Source organism: Rhinopithecus roxellana, chromosome 14 (genome assembly GCF_007565055.1).
Source record: "Rhinopithecus roxellana isolate Shanxi Qingling chromosome 14, ASM756505v1, whole genome shotgun sequence".
Taxonomy (NCBI): Eukaryota; Metazoa; Chordata; class Mammalia; order Primates; family Cercopithecidae; genus Rhinopithecus; species Rhinopithecus roxellana.
Window position 1 is genome coordinate 31,074,066 of NC_044562.1, and position 26,401 is coordinate 31,100,466.

General features: G+C 39.5%; 1 protein-coding gene across 5 annotated transcripts in view; it reads left to right on the top strand.

The window, feature by feature from the left end:
- USP37 (ubiquitin specific peptidase 37) overlaps positions 1-26,401 on the top strand; it is a 121,782-nt gene that overhangs the window by 39,534 nt on the left and 55,847 nt on the right. For all 5 annotated transcript variants that reach the window (XM_030916218.1, XM_030916214.1, XM_030916217.1 and 2 more), the window contains one exon: positions 18,302-18,463. In XM_030916218.1, the coding sequence (XP_030772078.1) occupies positions 18,302-18,463 (162 nt within the window). The remainder of the gene's footprint in view (positions 1-18,301; positions 18,464-26,401) is intronic.

A 26,401-nucleotide genomic window follows, 5' to 3' on the forward strand; every position in this document is an offset into this window, starting at 1 on the left:
CCTGGCTAACACGGTGAAACCCCGTCTCTACTAAAATATAAAAAACTAGCCGGGCGAGGTGGCGGGCGCCTGTAGTCCCAGCTACTCAGGAGGCTGAGGCAGGAGAATGGCGTGAACCCAGGAGGCGGAGCTTGCAGTGAGCTGAGATCCGGCCACTGCGCTCCAGCCTGGGCGACAGAGCGAGACTCTGTCTCAAGAAAAAAAATAAATAAATATATAAGATACCTGCTAAGCACTTGTTGAGAAAGTGTGACCATGCAATGCAGCACAGAGGGGGTGATGGTTTTAAATGTAAAAAGTGAGGGTAATGGCAAATGCCCATCAATGATAGATGGCATAAAGAAAATGTGGCATATATATACCATGGAATACTATGCAGCCATAAAAATGGATGAGTTCATGTCCTTTGCAGGTGAATGAAGCTGAAAACCATCATTTTCAGCAAACTGACACAGGAACAGAAAACCAAACACCACATGTTCTTACTCATAAGTGGATGTTGAACAATGAGAACACATGGACACAGGCAGGGGAACATCACACACCGGGTCTGTCCGTGAGTGGGAGACTAGGGGAGGGATAGCATTAGGAGAAATACCTAAAGTAGATGATAGATTGATGGGTACAGCAAACCACCATGGCACGTGTATACCTATGTAACAAACCTGCACGTTCTACACATGTGTCCCGGAACTTAAAGTTTAATTAAAAAAAAAAAAATAAGGTGAGGGTAATGGTAGTCTAATGTAGATGCTATATAATGGTGACCTATTATGTCATATGTTTGTTTGTTTGTTTGTTTGTTTGAGATGGAGTCTCGCTCTGTCACCCAGGCTGGAGGGCAGTGGTGCAATCTCGGCTCACTGCAACCTCTGCCTCCTGGGTTCGAGTGATTAGCCTGCCTCAGCCTCCCAGGTAGCTGGGATTACAGGTGCCCACCACCATGCCCAGCTCTTTTTTTGTATTTTTAGTAGAGACAGGATTTCACCGTGTTAGCCAGGATGGTCTCGATCTCCTGACCTCATGATGTGCCTGCCTTGACTTCCCGAGTGCTAGGATTACAGGTGTGAGTGTTCAGAACAGCTCTTTAAGCTAGTAAACCAGAGTGGAACAGTTGTGTATAAGTACTTTGGGTTGGAACCATAAATATGCTGCTTTCCTACTCTCTGAGTAGAGTGCAAAGACATGAAAATGGGACAACAATGATTAGCCTCTGCTTTACTGTTACCTGCATGGAGCCAGAATTGTGACCACTTAAAGTCCTATGCAGGGTAGATGGCCAGGCAGAAGTAACTACTAAGTCCTTGTCAAGAAGGCTTGTTCATGGAATATAGCAGGGAAACAGAGATGATAAAAGTAAATGAAATGAAGAGACTTACGTTGGTCTTCTTGGTGTACCCTCCATGTCTTAACAGTATTCTGGAAGAAAAGACTAAGGAAAATAAAGGCAAGGAGATTGGCAAAGAAGTAATAAATGAAAATGATGAAAGTCCTCACATTGAAAAGCCTGAAAAAATACCAAACAACAAATACTTTTTTAAAAGTCCACATTTTGTCAAAAAATAACAGATGTCGGTGAAGTTGTGGAGAAAAAGGAATGCGTATACACTGTTGGTAGGAGTATAAATTAGTTCAACCGCTGTGGAAGAGAGTGTGGCCATTCCTCAAAAACCTAAAGACAGAAATACCATTCGAACCAGCCTAGGCAACATGGTGAAACCCCATCTCTACTAAAAAGTACAAAAAAATTAGCCAGGTGTGGGGGCAGGTGCCTGTAAATCCCAGCTCTTCGGGAGGCTGAGGCAGGAGAATCGCTTGAACCTGGAAGGCAGAGGTTGCAGTAAACCAGGATCGCACCACTGCACTCTAACCTGGGCAACAGAGCAAAACTCTGTCTCAAAAAATAAAATAAAATAACCATTCAACCCAGCAATCCCATAACTGGGTATATACCCAAAGAAATATAAACCATTCTATTATAAAGACACATGCATGTGTATGTTCACTGCAGCACTATTCACAATAGCAAAGACATGGAATCAACCTAAATGCCCATCAATGATAGACTGGATAAAGAACGTGATATATATACACCATGGAATACTATGCAGCCATAAAAAAAAAATGAGATTATATCCTTTGCAGGGACATGGATGGAGCTGGAGTCCATTATCCTTAACAAACTAACACAGGAACAAAACCAAATGCCGTATGTTCTCACTTATAAGTGGGAGCTGAATGATGGGAACACATGGACATATAGAGTAGAACAACACACACACTGGGGCTTGTTGGAGGGTGAGAGGAGGGAGAGGATTGGGGAAAATAACTAATGAGTACTAGGCTTAGTACCTGGGTGATGAAATAATCTGTATAACAAACCTCCATGTCACAAGTTTACCTATGCAACAAAACTGTACATGTACCCCTGAACTTAAAATATAACTTAGAAAAAAAATTATATTGTAAAATTTTAGATGCTACCAGAAAGAAAATACATCCTCTGTAAAAGTGGAGAAATCAGATTGGCATTAACAGTATTGGAATAGGAAGCAGATAGTTTGATATTATTAGCAGAGTAACAGTATCAAAAACTTCTATACCTAGCTAACTATATTTCAAGAACATAGACAAAGAATGCAGTATTTATTTATTTATTTTTGAGGCAGGGTCTCACTCTGTCACCCAGCCTGGAGTGTAGTGGCATAATCATGGCTCACTGCAGCCTCAGCCTCCTAGGCTCAGGTGATCCTCCCACCCACAACCCCCCCAGTAGCTGGGACTACAGGTGTGTGCCACCACACCTGGCTATTTTTTGTAGACATGGAGTTTCACCATGTTGCCCAGGCTAGTCTCAAACTCCTGGGCTCAAGTGATCCACCTGCCTTCGCCTCCCAAAGTGCTGGGATTATAGGCAGGAGCCACTGCACCTGACCAAGAATGTTATTTTTCAGATGTGCAAAGACAGATAGAATTCATTCATCAAGAAGAAACTGAACAAGGAAGGAGTGGTAAGAAAAATCAGTGAACAAAAACAATTTTAAACTATATTTTTTATTCTAAATATTTTTAAAGTTTGTCTTTTTGCTAATAAGTGAATGTGGTAGAAAATTCAAATGACATAGGGTGTATATAGTAAAGAAGATGTAAATCTTTTCTTTCCTAACTCCTAGTATTCATTTTTCCTTTTTAGACATAACCACGGTTACTATTAATAAGATCCTTCTGGCTGGGCATGGTGGCTTACACCTGTAACCCCGGTACTCTGGGAGGCCAAGATGAATGGGTCATCTGGGGTCAGGAGTTCGAGACCAGCCTGGCCAACATGGCAAAACCCTGTCTTTACTAAAAATACAAAAATTAGGCAGGTGTGGTGGTGGGTGCCTGTAGTCCCAGCTACTCAGGAGGCTGTGACAGGAGAATCACTTGAACCTGGGAGGCGGAGGTTGCAGTGAGCCAAAGACATGCCACTGCACTCCAGCCTGGGTGACACAGCGAGACTCCATCTCAAAAAAAATAAAGTAACATCCTTCTGGGGTTATTTTATGTGTGTAAATACATCTTGATATTTTCTATCAAAGGAGGATGTTGTTGAATTAAAAGCAAATAATTAATAAAACATTGGACAATAGAAGAAATACAGGAGTAGAGAAGATTCAGGGAAATTAAAACATTTCAAGCTTTAGTTTCAGAGGAGGCTGCAATTACATAGACACGTTAAAATGTTAAAGATGGCTGGGAGTGGGGCAGTGGTTCACACCTATACTCTCAGCACTTTGAGAGGACGAGGTGGAAGGATCACTTGAATCCAGGAGTTTAAGACTAGCCTTGGCAAGATAGCAAGACCCCCATCTCTACAAAAACAGGAAAGGCTACATAACTAATCTAGGAATGTAATAAAACCTTGTAACAGCAATGTGAGAAGAGAAAATTATAGATCGTTTTTCACATGTAAACACAGAAGAATCCAAAATAAAGTATTAACAGTTGAATCTAATAGGGCATTGAAAATGATACACAATGACCGAGTGCGGTATATCCCAGAAATCAAAAGTAAACATTAGAAAACTTTTGGGATTGTGATAGATTTTTAAAACTATTTGATAGCCATTGGTGATACCTACTTTTAGCATATTAGTAACAGAGCATTGTGTTCCTAGTTGGATGAAAAGTTACCTGTCAAAAACTTAAGTCACATTACAATTATGGAACTTTGAGAAGTATTCCCATCAAAGTCAAGAAGAGGGTGATACTGTTCTGAAGGTTTTAGCCAATGCAGTAGGACAAGAAAATGAAATAAAGAGGTTTGGGAATTGAAAAGGGGAAAAACAGAATTGTCATAGTTTGCAGACAGTATTATGTGTTAAATATTTAACACAAAGAGAATCACCAGAGGTTATTAGAACAAATGAAAGTGCTCAAGGCCGAGTATGGTGGCTCACAGCTATTATCACAGCACTTAAGGAGGCAAAGGCAGGGGATAGCTTGAGCCCAGGAGTTCAAGGCCTGCCTGGGTAACGTAGTAACATCCTGTTCTCCACCAAAAAAAGATGAAAAAAGACCCCCCAAGAAAAACAGCTTTATAAGGTTTCTGGAATACAAGATCAATTCACAAAATTAATGGTGTTCCTAAATCCAGCAATAATAAAATGTAAACTGTAACAGAAAACAGATTGAGTATTCCTGATCCAAAAATCTGAAATCTGAAATGTTCAAAGTTTCATTAGAAATTTTTTGAGTGCTGATATAATGCACAAAAGGTCATGATCAAAGGAAATGTTCGCTGGAGTGTTTCAGACTTTCAGATTAGGGATGATCAACCAGTAAGCATAATACAAATACAGTATTTCAAAATCTGAAACTCTTCTTTTTTTTTTTTTTTTTTTTTGGGAGACGAAATCTTGCTCTTGCCCCACAGGCTGGAGTGCAATGACGCGATCTTGGCTCACTGCAACCTCTGCTTCCTGGGTTCAAGCTGTTCTCCTGTCTCAGCCTCCCGAGTAGCTGAGATTACAGGCGCCTACCACCACGCCTGGCTAATTTTTTTATTTTTAGTAGAGACGGGGTTTCACCATGTTGGCCATGCTGGTCTCGAACTCCTGACCTCAGGTTATCCACCCGCCTCGGCCTCCCAAAGTGCTGGGATTAGAGGAGTGAGCCACCATACCCAGCTCCAATTTTTGTATTTTTAGTAGGGAGGGGGTTTCACCATGTTGGCCAGGCAGGTGTCGAACTTCTGACCTCAGGTGATCCACCCGCCTTGGCCTCCCAAAGTGCTGGGATTACTGGGATTACAGGTGTGAGCTATCGCACCTGACCCTGAAACTCTTCTTTCCAAGCATTTCAGGGATACTCAACCTGTACTATTTATAAGAATTACAAAATCAGTGAGGTAGATAGGAATAAATCTAATAAAATGTGTTTTTTGTTTGTTTGTTTGTTTTGTTTTTTGAGACGGAGTCTCGCTCTGTCACCCAGGCTCGAGTGCAGTGGCGCAATCTCGGCTCACTGCAAGTTCTGCCTCCCGGGTTCACACCATTCTCCTGCCTCAGCCTCCTAAGTAGCTGGGACTACAGGTGCCTGCCACCACGCCTGGCTAATTTTTTGTAGAGACAGGGTTTCACCGTGTTAGCCAGGATGGTCTAGATCTCCTGATCTCGTGATCCACCTGCCTCAGCCTCCCAAAATGCTGGGATTACAGGCATGAGCCACCGTGCCCAGCCTAAAATATGTATTTTTATGAAGAAAAGGATTACTAGGGGACATAACGGAAGACCTAAGTAAACAAAGCTCAAGGGTATCATTTATCTCCAAATTAATAAAAAAATTAAGGTAGTTCCATTGAAGTCTCACAAAGTACTTTTTATGGACCCCCCCCACAAAAAAAAAAATCCAAACTTCTTTTTTTTTTTTTTTTGAGGTGGAGTTTCCCTCTGTCACCTAGGCTGGAATACAGTGGCACAATCCTAGCTCACTGCAGACTCTAACTCCTGGGCTCAAGCAATCCTCCTGCCTCAGCCTGCCAAATAACTGGTACTACAGATGTGTGCCACCATGCTTGACTAATTAAAAAAAGAGAGAGATGGATGGGGTCTCTTTGTGTTGGCCAGGCTGGTCTCAAACTCCATGCCTCAGGCAGTCCTCCCTCCTTGACCTCCCAGAGTGCTGGGCTTACAGGCATGAGCCAGTGTGCTCAGCCTTAAATTCTATTTCTTATAAGTAAGCTTATAAGAATAGTCAAGATAATTTTGAGGAAAGCTTAAGAAGATAGCTTGAATGGCCAGATATTAAGACTTAATGTTGGTGTGGTGTGGTGACTCACCCCTGTAAATCCTAGCGATTTTGGGAGGCCAAGGCAGGAGGATGGCTTGAGCCCAGAAGTTTGAGACCAGCCCTGGTAATATGGTGAGACCCTGTCTCTACAAAAAAAAAAAAAAATTCGCCACATGTGGTGGCATGGACTGGTAGCCCCAGCTACTCAAGAGGCTAAGGTAGGAGAATCACTTGAGCCCAGGAGGTCGAGGCTGCAGTGAGCTGTGATCACGCCAATGCACTCCAGCCTGGGCAATAGAACAAGACTTTGTCTCAAATCTAGAAAAGACAACGTTAAGTGAGGTGATTATTACAGGGGATGCGTTAGATTTAATCATTAATCCCTGGAGCAAAATAAAGACCCAGAAACAATCTTGTGCATATATGGGGACTACTTGGATCATGGTACAAGTGAAATTAAAAATTAGTGTAGGATCCAGACTTGTTAGTCAGGTGGGGAAAAAATTAAAAATATTGCAGCCATAAAAAAGAATGAGTTCGTGTCCTTTGCAGGAACATGGATGAAGCTAGAAGCCATCATTCTCAGCAAACTGAGAAAAGAAAACCAAACACTGCATGTTTTCACTCATAAGTGGCAGTTGAACAGTGAGAACACATGGACACAGAGAGGGGACTATTACACACTAGGGCCTGTCGGGGGATGGGGGGCAAGGGGAGGGGAGAGCATTGGGACAAATACCTAATGCATGCGTGGGTTAAACATAGATGATGGGTTGATAGGTGCAGCAAATCACCATGGCACATCTATATCTATGTAACGAACCTGTACATTCTGCACAGTATCCCAGAACTTGAGGTAAAATTTAAAAAATAAAATCTCTAGCTCTAAAGGTAAGGAATGCATGGGTTAGTGGAATAAATTAAATGACACTACAAATTCAGCAGTTGGACAAAATCTGAAAGTAGCCTATTGTATTAGTCTGCAATCACATTGCTATAAGGAAATATATGAGACTGGATAATTTATAAAGAAAAGAGATTTAACTGGCACACAGTTCTGCAGGCTGTACAGGGAGCATGGCAGCGTCAGCTTTTGGGGAGGCCACAGGGAACTTAGAATCATGGCAGAAAGCAAAGTGGGAGCCAACACTTAGAGAAGGAGGAAGAGAGTGAGAAGGGGGAGGTGCCATACACTTTTAAATGACCAGATCTCATGAGGACTCTATCAGGAGAATAGCACCAAGTTTAGCACCAGGATAATACTAAAGTGTTCACGAAGGATCCACCTCCATGATCCAGTCACCTTCCACCAGGCCCCACCTCCAACACTGGGTATTAAGATTTTACATGAGATTTGGGCGGGGACAAATATCCAAACTATATCAGCTATTCTGAGGGACAGCTGGCCTGGTCTCTTCACCAAGTTGATGTCGTGTCAAGTAAAGGGTGCAGGGAGTCAGGAGAGCACTCTTAAAGGTTATAAGTGATTTAAGAGATATAAAAACCAAGTGTAATATATGGACTTTGATTGGATCTTGATAAGAATAAACTGGGAATAATACTTTTTTGTAAAGCTATTGGCAAGGGCCAGTTGCGGTGGCTTATACCTGTGATCCCAGTACTTTGGGAGGCCATGGCGGGCCGATCACCTGAGGTTGGGAGTTTGAGACAAGCCTGACCAACATGGAGAAACCCCATCTCTACTAATAATACAGAAAAATTAGCCGGGTGTGGTGGTGTATGCCTGCGATTCCAGCTACTTGGGATGCTGAGGCACGAGATTCGCTTGAACCTGGGAGGTGGAGGTTGCAGTGAGCCGAGATTGCTCCATTGCACTCCAGCCTGGGCAACAAGAGCAAAACTCCATCTCTGAGGGGGGAAAAAAAAAAAAAGCTGTTGGCAAGGTTTAAATATGAGTCAGGTATTAGATGATGACAATAAAGAATTGTTAATTTTGAAAAAAAATTTAACATATAAAAATTAAGAGAAAAAAATTGGCTAAGCTCAGTGGCTTATGTCTGTAATCCCAGCACTTTGGGAGGCAGGGATGGGTGGGCGGATCACATGAGGTCAGGAGTTTGAGACTAGCCTGGCCAACATGGTGAAACCTCGTCTCTACTAAAAATACAAAAATTAGCCAGGCATGATGGCACACACCTGTAATCTCAGGTACTCAAGAGGCTGAGGTAGGAGAATTGCTTGAACCCAGGATGCAGAGGTTGCAGTGAGCCTAGATCACGCCATTGCACTCCAGCCTGGGTGACAGAGCAAGACTCTGTTTCAAATAAAGGAAAAAAAATAATGCAGGAATTTTAAGAGCATTGAAAAACTGACAGGAGGCTGGTGTGGTGGCTCACACCTCTAATCTCAGCACTTTGGGAGCCTCAAGTGGGCGGATCATGAGGTCAGAAGTGCGAGACCTGCCTGGCCAATGTGGTGAAACCCTGTCTCTACTAAAAATACAGAAAGTAGCCAGGCGTGGTGGTGTGCGCCTATAATCACAGCTACTTGGGAGGCTGAGGTAGGAGAACAGCGTAAACGCAGGAGGCAGAGGTTGCAGTGAGCCAAGGTCCTACCACTACTGCACTCCATCTACCCTGGAACAGAGGGAGACTCCATCTCAAAACAAAACAAAACAAAACAAAACTGACAGGAGTGTGAGGAATTACCAAACCAAGAAGGGAGGAGGAAATCCAGAGAGTTCCCAGGCACGTTGGCTGAACCAGAAGAGATTGCTGAAAGACTAAGCAGTACTTTTGACACACTCATGAGTCTAGAAGGACAATAGAAGCTAGGATCTACCAATATAGGGAGCCTAGAGTTTACTCCACATATTTCAATGTATACTGAAGGGTTCCCTCTGGGAATAAGGGTGAGCTAGAAGTAAGCCAGCCTTTCTGTGAATTTTATTTATCTGTATAGCCCAGTTATTGCAAGCACTGAAATTTAATTAAGTTGCTTATAAGTGGCTAGTATCCTAGATGATTGACAAAATAAATGTACTAAATGAAAATTATCTCTAGGGGAAGACATTTTCCTACACCTCAACATATTTCTGTAATTCTAAGATGTACATTTTTTTCACATTAGTATTTAAAATGGAAGTATAGGCCGGACGCAGTGGCTCATGTCTGTAATCCCAGTACTTTGGGAGGCTGAGGCAGGTGGATCACGAGGTCAGGAGATCGAGACCATCCTGGCTAACATGGTGAAACCCTGTCTCTACTAAAAATACAAAAATTAGCCAGGCATGGTGGTGGGTGCCTGTAGTCCCAGCAACTCGGGAGGCTGAGGCAGGAGAATGGCATGAACCCGGGAGGTGGAGCTTGCAGTGAGCTGAGGTCGTGCCACTGCACTCGAGCTTGGGTGACAGAGTGAGACTCTGTCTCAAAAAAAAAAAAAAAAGAAAGAAAAGAGGTATATCAGATGTTATGACATTTTAAATTGCTGCCAGGAGGCAGTTGTAACATGGTTGGCATTACCTGCACATGAGCAGACTTGGTTGTCATTTGTGGTATCACTGAAAAACTGTATTTTTTAGTCAGACCATTTAAAATGACCACTTAAGAAAGGGCAGCGAATTCTAGTTGTGATCTGAAAATCTGTGGGCTTCTTTTGGTAAGATTAAAATAACCTCAGTATTAGACCTTGCCAAATGAATGTCGTTGGCTTAGAAGAAAACTCCGGAGACATAGTGTGGCACTATATTTACTATTTAGAAATGCAGCATTAAAAAAAAGAAAAGAAAAAGGAAATGCAGCATCATCACACTGCTGGGCTTAATTGGAGGAAAAAAGAAAAGAAAAGAAAAAAACAACATCACCTTTGTTTTTAGTAGCACAGGCAGCAGCACTGTTTGGCTGAAAATCTATGACCCTGGGTGGGAAAAATGATTCAGAAGATTCAGATTCTGAATGTGAGTTATTAGAAATACCTTAACCAGTTTTATATTTTTCTTTTTGTATAAGAGCAACATGATAAAAATGCATATCTAGTTACATAAAAAGCTTCCAGTAAGAAGTAAAAATTCTAAGCCATAGAAGTCATTATATACTTTGGTTGGCATTATTTTTTCTTTCTTAGTACTACCTGAAATAAATGTTATGTCTTATAATTGGCTGTATCTTAGATTTGATTAAATACTGTTCAGTGTCCAGACATGCAGCAAGACAAGTTAACATGAATTATTACTAGAAGAAACAGTTTAGATCGGCAGTGGACCACAGGGCTCCACGTATTCTGGAATTAATGAGTCAGTGATTATAAAAGAACAATATTTAACACATCAAAAGAAATAAAGGAGATTTCTGTAGAAAACCTAAAATTCTGAAATTATCACATATTTTTAAAAATCAAATAGAAAATCTAGAAATGAAAAATACAAAAACTCAAGTCTGTTTTGGATGGTTTTTTCCCAGCATATAAAACATAATTGAGACCAGCTTGGGCAACATGGGGAAATCTCATCTCAACAAAAAATAGAAAATTAGCCAAGCATGATGCCTTGCACTTGTGGTCCCAGCTACTTGGGAGGCTGAGGTGGGAGGATCGCTCAAGCCCGGGAGGTCAAGACTGCAATGAGCTGTGATTATGTCACTGCACTTCAGCCTGAGTGACAGAACGAGACCTTATCTCAAAAAAAAAAAAAAAAAAGGAAAAATAGTAATTGAGAGAATTAGTGATCTGAACGATGACTCAAAAGAGGCTCTAGAATAAAGCATGAAAAAGGCAGTACAGTAGAGTGTAGGAGACATAGTTAAAAGGTCTGTTGTGTCTTATTAAAGTCTCAAAGAAGAGGGACATTGGGGTATCAACTGTATTTAATGATACTGGCTGAGGATTTTCCAAAAGTGATAAAATCAGACTTTAGAATTAAGAAGCCTAATGAATACCAAGCAGGATTGAGAAAAAGAACCTACCCTTAGGCATGTCATAGTGAACCTGTAGAAATAAAGACAAAGTCTCAAAAGCAACCAGGAGAAAACATTTCAGCTTCCAAGGAGCAAAAATATCTGACCTTTGACTTTTAGTTATAGCAATTGTAGAAGCCAGAAATATCTTCAATATGCTGAAATAAAACAACTGCCAACATAGAATTTTATTTGTTGTGAAAATATTCTATAATTTCGAAGTAAAGGTGAAATAGATACTATCATGCAAAACAAAATAATAACAGAATTTACCCACAAATATGTGCTAAAGGAAATGCTAAAGAAGTTTTTGGGCAGATGGAAAAAGAACTCAGATGAAAGGTTGGAGCTTCAGGAAGGATGAAGAACAATAAAGAGTTAATGTGCTGTCTATCTTGATAAACTCTGTTATACAGAACAATAGTAATATCTTGTTGGGTTTAAATGACAATAACGTATAAACCAGAAGGGAAGAAGGAAGACACAGAATAATTAAATGTTGTAAATTGTTCCTAGTTTCTTTCATTATCCAGGAAAAGGTAAAAGAATCAGCTAACACTAGACTTCAATATATAAAAAATGCACGAGTACACAAATATTGTACTCTAGTTCATAGTTGTTTCTCACAAGGGTGTAGGGTTAGCAGTTCTGAAACCACCTCATGTGTATACTTGGATTGAACAAGTAAACATTGTAGATATTGAGATCCAGACTTGCAATGTCAGAGAAAGAAATAAGGAAAGGAAGAAAACTAGTATGAACCTTTGGTGTTCAGTTAGAATCAGAGATGTCAATATGAACTCAAAGTTTTATATATGTATATACATGTATAGATTGATTCAAAATAAACATGCATGCATTTGTATGTCTTGGGTTACACACATACATTTCCTAGCTCAGTCCACTAGGGGGGACCTTGAAGCATTCACACCCGAGTAACATGAGCATCCCTAGTGCCAGACCCTGATTTTTTATTTTATTTTATTTTATTTTATTTTGTTTTACTTTAAGTTCTGGGATACATGTGCAGAACGTGCAGGTTTGTTACATAGGTATACATGTGCCGTGGTAGTTTGCTGCACCTATCAACCCGTCATCTAGGTTTTAAGCCCTGCATGCATTAGGTATTTGTCCTAACACTCTTCCCTCCCCTTGTCCCCCATCCCCCGACAGGCCCCCACGTGTGATGTTCCCCTCACTGTGTCCATGTGTTCTCATTGCTCAACTGCCACTTATGAGTGAGAACGTGCAGTGTTTGGTTTTCTATTCCTGTGTTAGTTTGCTGAGAATGATGGTTTCCAGCTTCATCCATGTCCCTGCAAAGGACATGAAATCATTGTTTTTTATGACTGCATAGTATTCTATGGTGTATATGTGCCACATTTTCTTTATCCCGTCTATCATTGATGGGCATTTGGGTTGACTCCAAGTCTTTGCTATTGTAAATAGTGCTGCAATAAACTTATGTGTGCATGTGTCTTTATAGTAGAATGATATGTAATCCTTTGGGTATATACCCAGTAATGGGATTGCTGGGTTGAATGGTATTTCTGGTTCTAGATGCTTGAGGAATCGCCATACTGTCTTCCACAATGGTTGAACTAATTTACACTCCCACCAACAGTGTAAAAGCATCCCTATTTCTCCACATCCTCGCCAGCATCTGTTGTCTCCTGACTTTTTAATGATCACCATTCTAAATGGCATGAGATGGTATCTCGTTGTGGTTTTGATTTTCATTTCTCTAGTGACCAGTGATGATGAGCTTTTTTTCACGTGTTTGTTAGCCGCATAAATATCTTCTTTTGAGAAGTCTGTTCATATCCTTCACCCACTTTTGGATGGGATTGTTTGGTTTTTCTTGTAAATTTGTTTAAATTCCTTGTTGACTCTGGATGTTTGTCAGATAGATAGATTGCAAAAATTTTCTACCATTCTGTAAGTTGCCTGCTCACGCTGATGATAGTTTCTTTTGCTGTACAGAAGTTCTTTAGTTTAATTAGATCCCATTTGTCTATTTTGGCTTTTGTTTCAATTGCTTTTGGTGTTTTAGTCATGAAGTCTTTGCCCATGCCTGTGTCCTGAATGGTATTGTCTAGGTTTTCTTCTATGGTTTTTATGGATTTAGGTTTTACATTTAAGTCTTTAATCCATCTTGAGTTAATTTTTATGTAAGGTGTAAGGAAGGGGTCCAGTTTCTGTTTTCTACATATGGCTAGCCGGTTTTCCCAGCACCGTTTATTAAATAGGGAATCCTTTCCCTATTGCTTATTTCTGTCAAGTTTGTCGAAGATCAGATGGCTATAGATGTGTGGTGTTATTTCTGAGGCCTCTGTTCCGTTCCATTGGTCTATGTATCTGTTTTGGTACCAGTACCATGCTGTTTTGGTTACTGTAGCCTTGTAGTATAGTTTGAAGTCAGGTAGCATGATGCCTCCAGCTTTGTTCTTTTTGCTTGGGATTCTCTTGGCTATACAGGCTCTTAAAAAAAAAGTTCCATATGAAATTTAAAATAGTTTTTTCTAATTCTGTGAAGAAAGTCAGTGGTAGCTTGCAGACCCTGATTTTTAAATACTGTTATTCAGTACAAGAAAGCAGAGCTCCTTGAAATAATTGTTGATTCCAGGGCTAGAGCAGGGAAAATGCAAGATCAGTCTATAACATCTTGTGGTGCCAGAAAGTAAAGATATGCACAAAAAAGTAAGAGGAAATGTCCAAAGGATACAGGAACCAACCTGAAAGGGTTATCAATGGCCCAAATTAGAACAATTATAGTAACAAAATGATAATATTGGATTAAACCTGTAGAAAGAAATAAATGTGCCTGAGTCCATACTGAAATGAATGAATGAATGTGTAGAGACTGAACAGCTCTCCCTAACAGAAGAATTCCAATTAAGAATTTTGGAGGATTGTAGGAATAAAATATTACCTTAATCAAATACTACAGTAATAATTGCAGGCAAAATCTATCATCGGGTGCTAAAATTAGTGGACAAAAGTTTGATGAGAAACAGGGTATTTGCATAGTCTCAGAGTATCTCCTTATATTTCTTAATTACAAAAGGAAAAATAGTAACTTTACTGTAGAGAAACCCAGAAGATATCTTAACCAAGAAATCAAGATTACCATCGCCAGTAATAAGACATTGTCATTATAGACTCTGTAATAGGATGCACTGAGGAGGTCACAATGTCACTTAGCTGTTATTGTTTGCAAATGCATAACCTCAATCCAATCATGAGAAAACATCAGACAAACCCAGTTGAAGGAAATAAAGTAAAATACCTGACCATTACTATTCAAAATTGTCAAAGCCATTAAAAAAAAGAAGAAATTGAGGATTGTAAGAGTAAAGAAACATGACAGCTACTTGCGCTGTGGGATACTGGGCCAGAAAAAGGACTTTAGTGAAAATACTGATGAAATTTGAATAATATGTGTAGGTTACTAGTTAATAGTATCGTATCATTGTTAATTTCCTGGTTTTGGTCATTGTACTATGATTATATAAGATTCTAATATTAGGAGTAGCTGAGTGAAAGCCATTCTGTACTATTTTGCAACTTTTTTGTAAATTTAAAACTATTTCAGGCAAGGCGCAGTGACTCAGCACTTTGGGAGGCTGGGGCGGGTGGATAGCTTGAGCTCAGGGGTTCAAGATCAGCCTGGACAACATGGTAAAATTTCATCTCTACCAAAAATACAGTAATAAAAAAAAATTAGCAGGGCGTGGTAGTGTGCATCTGTGATCCCAGCTACTTGGGAGGCTGAAATGGGAGGATCTCTTGAGCCTGGGAGGCAGAGGTTGCACTGAGCTGTGATGGTGCCATTGTACTCCAGCCTGAACAACAGAGTGAGACCCTGTCTCAAAAAATAAAAAATAAAACTATTTCAAAAGAGAAAGTAAGTGGTTAAACAAATTGTGGTATATTCATACAATGGAATGCTGTCTAGCAATAGAAAGGATGAACTGTTTATACACACAGCAGAATGGATGAGTCTCAGAATAATTATGCTGAGTGAAAGACCTCATAAGAAAGTGCATATTGTATGATTCCATTTATATGAAATTTTAGAAAATGTAATCTAGCTGAGAGCAGTGGCTCACGCCTGTAATCCCAGCACTTTGGGAGGCTGAGGCAGGTGGATCACCTGAGGTCAGGAGTTCAAGACCAGCCTGACCAACATAGAGAAACCCCGTCTCTACTAAAAATACAAAAAAATTAGCTGAGGTGGTGGCGCATGCCTGTAATCCCAGCTACTCGGGAGGCTGAGGCAGGAGAATCACTTGAACCTGGGAGGCGGAGGTTGCAGTGAGTCAAGATCGCGCCATTGCACTCCAGCCTGGGCAAAAAGAGCGAAACTCTGTCTCAAAAAAAAAAAAAAAAGAAAATGTAATCTATAGTGACAGAAAACAAATCAGTAGTTGCCTGGTCATAGAGACAAGGTCACAGGCAGAGAGGAGTGGGAGGGAGGGATACAAACGGGCACCAGGATACTTTTGGGAGTAATAGATATGTTCACTATCTTAATTCTAGTGATGATTTCATGAGTGTATATGTGTCAGAACTTAAAGTTATGCACTTTAAATGTGTGCATTTTATAGTATGTCAACTATACTAAAATAAAGTTGTTTTTATTTTTAATGCATAATACAATTTTTAGGACATCCATTAAAGTTCTAGACCGGGCATGGTTGGCTCACGCCTGTAATCCTAGCACTTGGGGAGGCCAAGATGAGAGAATCGCTTGAGTCCAGAAATTTGAGACTAGCCTGGTCAACATAGCGGGACCCCATCTCTTCAAAAAAAATATAAAAATTAGCCAGACATAGTGGTGCATGCCTGTAGTCCCAGCTACTTGGGAAGTTGAGGTGGGAGGAATGCTTGAGCCCAGGAGTTAAAGGCTACAGTGAACTATGACTGTGCCATTGCACTCCAGCCAGGTGACAGAGCAATACCCTGTCTGTTAAAAATATATATAATATATATAATATGTACAATATAAAATATATATATATAAGCCTATATTATTTCCAGACTAACGGAGGGGAGACAATGAAATAAATAGTCAAATATTCTAAAAGAAGGCATAAAGAAGAAAAAAAGGAACATAGAACATGTAGAACAAATAGTAAATTCATCATAAAATTCAAGAAATAAATCAGTACTGACATTACTGATATAATATACTAAATTTATATAAAATTTATATGAATATATACTAAATATTCCAGTTAAAGAGATATACAGGATTTAATGGAAGAAGAAAATGTATGTGCTATGTAAAAGAGAAACAACTACAATGTAAAGATGCGGAAAGATTGTAAACAAGATGAAAATAGATACATCCCATATTATCCAAAGTACAATATTTAAGGGTTTGCAGTAAGGGATAAAACTATTAGATAATGCTAACTTTTAGGTTAGAGGAATGCAGCGTTGTACTTGGAAGGGAAACTTGGGGTTTAGACAATAATAAGGTTGTTTACACAAGTGTTTGTTTTATGAAAATTTGTTACGTTCCATGTTTGATTTTTATACACTTTTCCCATATGAGTATTCTATTTCACAATTTATTTTTAATTTTTAACTTTTTTAATTTTTTTTGAGACAGAGTCTCTCTCTGCCCTCAGGCTGGAGTGCAGTGGCGTGATCTCAGCTCACTGCAACCTCCGTCTCCCAAGTTCAAGCAGTTCTCCTGCCTCAGCCTCCCAAGTAGCTGGGACTACAGGCGTGCACCACTATGCCCGGCTAATTTTTGTATTTTTAGTAGAGACAGGGTTTTTCCATATTGGCCAGGCTGTTCTCAAACTCCTGACCTCAGATGATGCACCTGCCTCGGCCTCCCAACGTGCTGGGTTTACAGGTGTGAGCCACTGCACCCAGCCTTAATTTTAAAATAATAGAGACAGTGTTTTGATATGTTGACCAGGCTGATTTCAAACTCCTGATGCTCCTGCTTCAGCTTCCCAGAGTGTTGGGGTTACAGGCATAAGCCACTGTGCTACAAATTTTTTTTAGGTAAAAAACCAAACAGCAACTAACACATGGCCCAAACAATCAGTAATTTGGGAGCAATTGGTTTGCCTTATAGAAAAGTAAATCTTTTAGAAAAGTATGCCTCACAACATACAGAAAAAGACACTTGTAACTGTATTGAAGACCTAAATAGAAGGGAAAGCAAAATTTAACTGTTAAGAGAAAATACAGGAAAAAATTTCTGTGCTCTTACGGTACAAGATAATTTTTTTTTTTTCGAGATGGAGTCTTGCTCTGTCACCCATGCTGGAGTGCAGTGGCACGATCTCGGCTCACTGCAAGCTCTACTCCTGGGTTCACACCATTCTCCTGTCTCAGCCTCCCAAGTAGCTGGGACTATAGGTGCCCGCCACCACGCCCGGCTAATTTTTTGTATTTTTAGTGGAGACGGGGTTTCACCGTGTTAGCCAAGATGGTCTCGATCTCCTGACCTCGTGATCCACCTGCCTCAGCCTCCCAAAGTACTGAGCTTACAGGCGTGAGCCACTGGACCCAGCAAAAAAATTAAAACTGATAATAGTAAGTAATGTAATCATATGAGGAAATGGAAAGTCACTGTTGTTTGAAGTATAAACTGGTGCAGCCTTTTTGGAAAATAATCACAATATCTCAAAAAATTAAAAATGAAGATTGAAAATACCTCTAACATTTTCACTTCTATGCATATAAACTAGAGGAATTTCTCAAGGAGATTGGGTAAGAATGTTTGTTGTATTATTTGTAACAGTGGAAAAAGTATACAGTAAATCTGTTCAAGACTAGGTAAACTAATGTAGTATCCGCAAAATGGATAACAGTGAAACTATAATATATTGTTTTCTTTTTCAGGCTATTCACATGGATTATTTTGGTTGTAGGTTAAATATGTTATGTATTATAACCCTCTCCATCTGTGTAGGAACAGATTTGCTAGTTTATGTTTGTAGAGTTTTCCCTTAAGTAATCATTATTACTGATATTTCCCTAAATTCAAGATTTTTTTCCTTAAACATTGACTTCTCTTAATCTATTCAGGGAAAATAGTAGTATTCAAAAATTTATTTTGCTTCTTCATTATTTATGCTTTTTTGTAGGACTAATGTTTCAAGCCAGACTCCCTCTGCCAAAAGAAGTTTGGGATTTCTTCCTCAGCCGGCTCCTCTTTCTGTTAAAAAACTGAGGTGTAACCAGGATTACACTGGCTGGAATAAACCAAGAGTGCCCCTTTCCTCTCACCAACAGCAGCAACTGCAGGGGTAGGTTAATTCTTTCATTTTACTTTCTTTTTTATAAATGATTCAATAGAAGTGTGCTTTGGTGTAAAACATAATTAAAGGAGTCACATTAAAGTTCTAAAATATTTAGAAATTAGATCACTTATTAAAGATTTGTTACATCCATAAGTAATGTTAACTTCATTTTCTGTTCGCCAAACAGTTTTAGAACTTTGGAATATATATAATATTCATTTTAAAGCAGAAAATGTGTATTTTCCAACCCGTTACACTTCATTCTGTGGCTGAGATACTTTCAACATTTTTTATATATTTTCCCTAGTTTCTTCATGGTTATATATTTATTAAACACAAAAAGGAGATCATAGTATAATAACTGTAGTAATTATAGTAGCTATCTTTTTAATTTTTTTTTTAAATAGAAATGGGACCTCACTATGTTGCAGGTTGGTAGAATTCCTGGCCTCAAGCAATCCTCTCTCCTCAGCCTCCCAAAGTACTGGGATAACAAGCATGAGCCACTGTGCCTGGCCAGTAGCTCTGTTACCTAAAGTATTTATTGTGTGGCAGATACTGTCTGCTAAGTGTTTAAATTGATTTTTTTTTCTTTTAAATCTTCACAACAAGTCTTTGAGATAGATATATTAAAAATCTGGTTTTATGAATAAAGTAAGACTTAGCAAAGTTAATTAATTTGCTCAAAGTGATATAGTCAGTAGTACAGCAGTAGTAAATCCGGGCAGTTGTGCTCCAATTGTGTTCTTCGTCACTATGCTATATTGCTTCTCTGTTATCTTTTTCACTGCACATTAATCTTGGCACCCTTGTATATTAACACAGAACTTGCAACCACGTAAGTGTGCATTTAGGTTTCTCTTTTTTCCAAATATAATTCAAGCTAGAATGAACATTGTTATACATATATGTATATTTTTAATGCTTGTTGGAACTTTTCTATAGGATAAAATATTGGAAGTAAAATTGTTAAGGATTAAGACTACGGAAGGCAGTTTGAAATTTTTAATTATTTTTACCAGACTGCTCTCTCATAACCTATCAACTTATTTGTTTTTAATCTCACTCAAAGTACTGCTTTTATACCAGCTTTAAACTTACAACATTACTTGAATGAGTGGTATATGCCAAGTGGCTTATTCATAGTAGTTTATATGCTTCATATATTTGCAGAAAACATCATAAAATTTGCAGTGAAAACAATTCACTCTCCTTTCTGCTTACCTGTTGCTTTCTCTAATCTTCATCTTTTCTACTCTTTCTTCTATGATGTTTGCTTTCCAGTCAAATGCTTAATTTCCTTTGTCCTTCATTCTAATTGTTCTACCTCAGTTATCTTGCTGCCTCCTAACCAGACAACATTTTATATTGGTCTTATCTATCCCATTTCATAACCATTCTTCATCTGGGTCTTTGTCTCTGTCTACCCTGATCTTACTTGTTTCATTTTCTTGTTGCCTTCTCTTGTATATTTTTTAGTTTACTTGTGGTTTCTGTTATTCACCTCCTTCAGACTCTTTTCAGAGCCTTGTGAGTTGCCACCCTTGGTGCTCTAGACTCCTCCAGTGTCTCTTTCATTTCTGTATAGTACCTATACCCATCTCTAGAAAAAACATTTTTGAGCAAAACTCTGTCTCAAAAAGAAAAAAAAAAAAAGATTCAAACTAAGGATCACAATGGACAAGCAAGAATAAATGAAATGGCAAATACTTGAACTCAGAAAAGATGGAGAAGAAAAGGTATATTGAAAATGAAGTTTTAAATTGAAGATACCGAAGTGAAAATAATTTCAAATGAAAATAGGCTTTAAAAAGGAAAGTCGGAAAAGAAAAAAAAAAAAGAAGAAGTATAAAAAACCAGAAAGGGCCGGGCACGGTGGCTCATCCCTGTAATCCCAGCACTTTGGGAGGTGGGTGGATCGCCTGAGGTCAGGAGTTCGAGACCAAACTGACCAGTATGGTGAAACTCCGTCTCTACTAAACATACAAAAATTAGCCAGACATGGTGGTGTGTGTCCATAATCCCAGCTACTCAGGAGGCTGAGGCAGGAGGATTTCTTGAACACAGGAGGTGGAGGTTGCAGTGAGCTGAGATCGCGCCACTGCACTCCAGCCTGAGTGACAGAGTGACACTCCATCTCAAAAAAAAAAAGCCGGAAAGAAAGTAGTTGAATTAGAAAAAGGCAAAGAATACACCCATATTACATATAATTAGTGTCCCAGAAGAAGAAGATCAAAGCATTGAGACAGAAGTAGTGTTAAAAAACTATAATCCTGCTGGCATGGTGACTCATGCCTGTTATACCATCACTTTGGGAGGCAGAGGTGAGTAGATCTCTTTTTTTTTTTTTTTTTTTTTTTTTGAGGCGGAGTCTCGCTCTGCCGCCCAGGCTGGAGTGCAGTGGCCAGATCTCAGCTCACTGCAAGCTCCGCCTCCCGGGTTCACGCCATTCTCCTGCCTCAGCCTCCCGAGTAGCTGGGACTACAGGCGCCCGCCACCTCGCCCGGCTAGTTTTTGTATTTTTAGTAGAGACGGGGTTTCACCGTGTTAGCCAGGATGGACTCGATCTCCTGACCTCGTGATCCGCCCGTCTCGGCCTCCCAAAGTGCTGGGATTACAGGCTTGAGCCACCGCGCCCGGCCGTGAGTAGATCTCTTGAGCCCAGGAATTCGAGACCAATCTGGGCAACATAGTGAAACCCCATCTCTACAAAAAGTACAACAATTAGCTGGGCTTGGTGGCGTGCACCTATGGTCCCAGATACTCAGGGGACTGGGGCAGGAGGATTGCTTGAGCCCAGGAGGTCAAGGCTGCAGTGAGCCATGATAGTCCACTGCACTTCAGCCTGGGAGACAGAGAACGAGACCTTGTCTAAAAAAAAAAACAACAAAAAAACTATAATCCAAGAAAACTTCACTGAAATAAAAGTCTTGAATCTATATATTGAAAGAGTTTTCCAGGTATCCGGAAAATTGACCTAGAATATTCAAGACAAATCTTAGTAGGACTATTAGACTTTAAAGACAAGGAAGATCCTCAGTTCCTTAATCAAAAAGATGAAATAATTTACAAGGGCAACAGAAATAGACTGGCATCAGACTTCTCAAAATCATCATGTAGAGCAGGATAACATTAACATCATTTTCAAGAAACTCGATGAAAGGAGGCGTGAAACAAATATTTCATGCCAAGCCAAGATGTCAAATATGCAAGCTAGAGAAAAAAAGTTTGAAGTATAAGAACTTGGAGTACTATACACACATTTGCTCTTCCTGAGGACTGTACAGAAAATGAGCTTCATGCATCCAAGAGTAACTGGAGAAACATTGACAAAAGCATAAATGATGAACATTTCATGTATTCAGTTATAGAACTAAGACAAACAATGGTGAGAATACATATAAAAGAATGGTATATAAACATTATGTCAGCTGGGCATGATGGCTAACACCTGTAATCCCAGCACTTTGGGAGTCTGAGGCAGGCAGATCACTTGAGCTCAGGAGTTCGAGACCAGCCTGGGAAACACAGAAAAACCACGTCTCTACAAAAAATACAAAAAAAAATTTAGCTGAGTATGGTTGTGCACACTTGTAGTTCCATCTGCTTGGGAGGCTGAGGTGGGAGGATTGCTTGAGCCTGGGAGGTCGAGGCCACAGCGAACTGTGGTCACACCACTGCACTTTAGCTTGAGTGACAAAGTGAGACACTATTTCCCCCCAAATTTTTTTTTTCTGATAAAGTAGTAAGATTGCAACTAAAAGAAAATGGGCAGAGAGAGAAGGAAGAAAGTAGAATAATGTAGTTGACTGTTTCATAAAGTAATAGGTGTGAGTCAAAGGATACCATTTAAAATGAATGGGCTGAGTGCAATGGCTCACGCCTGTAATCCCAACACTTTGGGAAGCCAAGTTGGAAGGATCACTTGAGCTTGATAGTTCAAGACCAGCCTGGGCAACATAGTAAGACCCTGTCTCTACAAAAATAAATAAATAAATAAATAAATAAAATGGGCAGGCTAGGCCAGGCACAGTGGCCCACATGTGTAATCCTAGCGCTTTGGGAGGCCGAAATGGGGGGTCACTTGAGGCTAGGAATTCAAGACCAGCCTGGGCCACATAGCAAGACCCTTTCTCTGCAAATACTAAAATAAAATAAAAAATTATCCCAACGTGGTGGTACATGTCTTTAATCCCAGCTACCGGGGAGACTGAGGCTGGAGGATCGCTTGAGCCAAGGAGTTTACAGTTACAGTGAGCTATGATCGTACCACTGCACTCCAGCCTAAGTGACAGAGCAAGACCTTGTCTCTAACATAAAATAATAAAATGGGCAGGCTAGATGGTTTTAAAAATTTATGATAAAGGGGTTAACAGCAATATAAAAATAGTCTAAAACTGTCTCGCAAAGCAAAACTGAACTCTGTGCTGCATACTAGAAATATACGTAGAACAGTAATTCAAAAAGTATTATAATAGAGGGAAGGAGAGATTATTTAATGAAAACAATTAAGAAATCAGAGGCTGCAGTCCTGATACCCAATAAAGTAGAACTTAGGTCAGAAATTTGTATGTTAGGCCAGAAACCTATATATTTCTTCTTCCAGGTCTGTCAGTTTTTACTTTATGTATTTTATAGCTTTGTTTTTGGCACATACACATTTAGGATTATATTAATTACATCTTAATGAATTGACTTCTCTATTGTTATGAAACGCCCCTTTTTATCCCTGATAATATTTTTCTGAAGTCTACTGTGTCTTATATGAATAGTGACTCCACATTTTTATGATTAGATCATCCAGTCTAAATTGATAGTTGAAGTATTTAGACCATTAACATTTTTCACAATTATGGATAAGGCTGAATTTAAGTCCACCATCTTGCTAATTGTTTTCTATTTGTTCCATCTGTCCTTGGTTACTTGTTTCTCTTTTCTTTCTTTCCTTTGTGTTCATTTTATCTCCATTATTGCCTCCTACCCCACACCATTTATATTATTATCATACATTTTACTTCTTTTTCTTCTTCTTTTTTTTTTTTTTTTTTGAGATGGAGTTTTGCTCTTGTTGCCCAGGCTGGAGTGCAATGGCGTGATCTCAGCTCACTGCAGCCTCTGCCTCCCAGGTTCAAGCAATTCTCCTGCCTCAGCCTCCAGAGTAGCTGGGATTATAGGCATGCGCTACCATGCCTGGCTGATTTTGTATTTTTAGTAGAGTTAGTAGAGACGGGGTTTCTCCATATTGGTCAAACTGGTCTCGAAGTCCGGACCTCAAGTGATCTGCCCGCCTTGGCCTCCCAGAGTGTTGGGATTACAGGCATGAGCCACCGTGCCCAGCCCATTTTACTTCTATGTATGTTACACATCCCACAATACGTAGTTATGTCTTTTTTACAGCCTTACTAATTCATGTACCATGTAGTTACCTATTTAAAGTGTATTATTTGGTGTTATTTTTTTACTTTAAACAGTCCAGTAGTATTTAAAGAAATTAAAACATGAGACAGAAATGTATTTTGTATTTTCCCACATGATTTCCCATTTTAAGTGCTCTTTATTCTTTTGTGCAGATCTGAGTTTCTATCTGGTATCATTTTTCCTTCTGCATGAAGAATGTCGTTTTAACATTTCTTACAGTGCATGTCTCCTGGCAGCAAGTATTCTCAGATTTTGTTTGTCAGAAAAAGGATTTAGCTTTTAATTTTAAAAGATATTTCCATTGGATCTAGAAATCTAGCTTATATAGAACTCTAACTTGATAGTGTGTTTCTTTCAGTATTTTAAAGATATCTTTTCTTTGTCTTCTGTTTTGTATAATTTCTGACTAGAAGCCTATGGTCTTAATCTTGTTTTAGTCTTAACTTTACAATTATGTACTTTGTTTCCCTAGTTCTTGCATATTCAAAATGTTTTCTCTAGCTTGGATACTTGAAAAATAGTTCGGACCCAAAATCCTTGGGTCATGCTTTCTTTCCTTGGGTTTCTTATAATGCTACTTTACTGTTACCTTGCTTTGTATTTGCTTTTCAGAAATAAGATGCCAGTCTAATTCTTCTGCACTTGTAAGTGATTTAATCTTTTTCCCTGAAGATGCTGAGACAGTTTTTTTCTGACTGCTTTTCAAGATTTTCTCTTTGTTGCTAATTTTTAGCAGTTTTATTTTGATGGGCTTCATTTTGATTCGTGTTTATCTCACTTGGGATTTGTTGAGCTTCTTGGATCTGTGGGTTTTTATCAGATTTTGAACGTTTTTATCGATTTTTTTCAGATTTTTTTTCTGACTCTTCTCTCCTCTGGATTCCAATTATATTTGATATAAATATAATCGTATTTGATATCATCCCACAGGTTAGTGGGAATCTGTTCTGTTGCTGTGTCTTCAGGTTCACTGATATTTCCTTCTACAGTGTCTAATATGCTATTAATCCCATCAAGTGAAATTTTCATTTTAAATATTGCGGTTTTCATCTCTAGAAGTTTAATTTGAGTCATTAAAAAATCTTCCACTTTTCTCGTTATGTTTATGATTTCCTTTCCATTCTTGATCATGTAGAGCATATTTTAAGTAGTCGTTTTAATATCCTTGTCTGCAGTGGTTTTGATTGTTTTGAAACTCCAGTTTAAGTTCTTCTTTTTCATTTCTGTTTTTTTTTCTTCTTTCTCAGCTATGTGATCTGCTTAAGTTCTTTTTGAATATAGAGTATCCTTTACTCTAAGGCTAATTTGCTTCCTTTCCTAAAGCATAGTTCCTTTGAGGTCTCTGTTAACACTGTGAATTCATCTAGGTCTCGCTACTCTGACTGGTGGAAATTCAAACTGGTGGAATTTTAGTCCCTGCATGAGTTCTGGGAGTTGTTTGGCCAATAGCTCCACAGTAAACATTCTTTTCCTTGAAGTTGTTCTTGATTAGTGTCAAGAAGACTGAGTTTCACTCTGCATACACAGGTTGGTATTCAGCCAAATATTCAAGCAGACTGCTATGCAGATTTCTGGAGCTTTTCCTTTGCTCAGTTCCCTCCTCTCAAATACTCGGTCCCAGAAATCTCAGCAACCTCAGCTTTTCAAACTCGTTTCTCTTAGCTCAACTTGGTAAGATTTCTGGGCTCTGTTTGTGTGCTCCCTGAATTGCAGTTCACAAATTGCCTCCAGACAGAAAATCTGGGTAATAGTAGGGCTCACATCATTTATTTTCCTTCTCTTAAGGATCACTGTTTTGTGTTGCCTTTTGTCTGGTATCTGCAAATAGCTATTTTCTCTCTTTTGTCCAGTTTTTTCATTGTTTATAGTAGGAAGGTAATTCCAGACTCTCATACTTCCTCATAGGCAGAAGCAAAAACAGTAGTTCTCTCAGGTACTCAAAATTGACATCACCCATGGGCAACACAGGAATATCATGTATTCCTGGATGTGTTGCCCTTAGGATACAGTACCCACTAGACATGTGGTTCACACCTGTAATCTCAGCACTTTGGGAGGTCAAGGCAGGCAGATTGCTTGAGCCTAGGAGTTCAAAACCAGCCTGGGTAACATGATGAAATTCTGTCTCTACAAAAAAATAGCAAATTAGCCTGGCATGATGGTGCGCATTTGTAGTCTCAGCTACTCAGGAAACTGAGGTGGGAGGATCATCTCAGTCCAGGAAGGTCGAGGCTGCAGGGACCCAAGATTGTGCCACTATGCTCCAGCCTGGGCAACAGAATGAGACCCTCTCAAAAAAAAAAAAAAAAAAGGATTGGATGTGAGGGCGATCTGGCTGTGACCTCTGTCACCCCATTGTCCACCAGGGTTGATTTGGCTGATCTGACTGGCTCGGCGGGTATCCCTTTCCTCCCTCACCACCCCATGTGCGTCCATCCCAAACCTGCTTGCTCAGTCAAAGAGGATGACCATCCCCAATAGAGGAGGACTGGTCTTCAGTCAAGGGTATACAAGTAGCTGCACTCC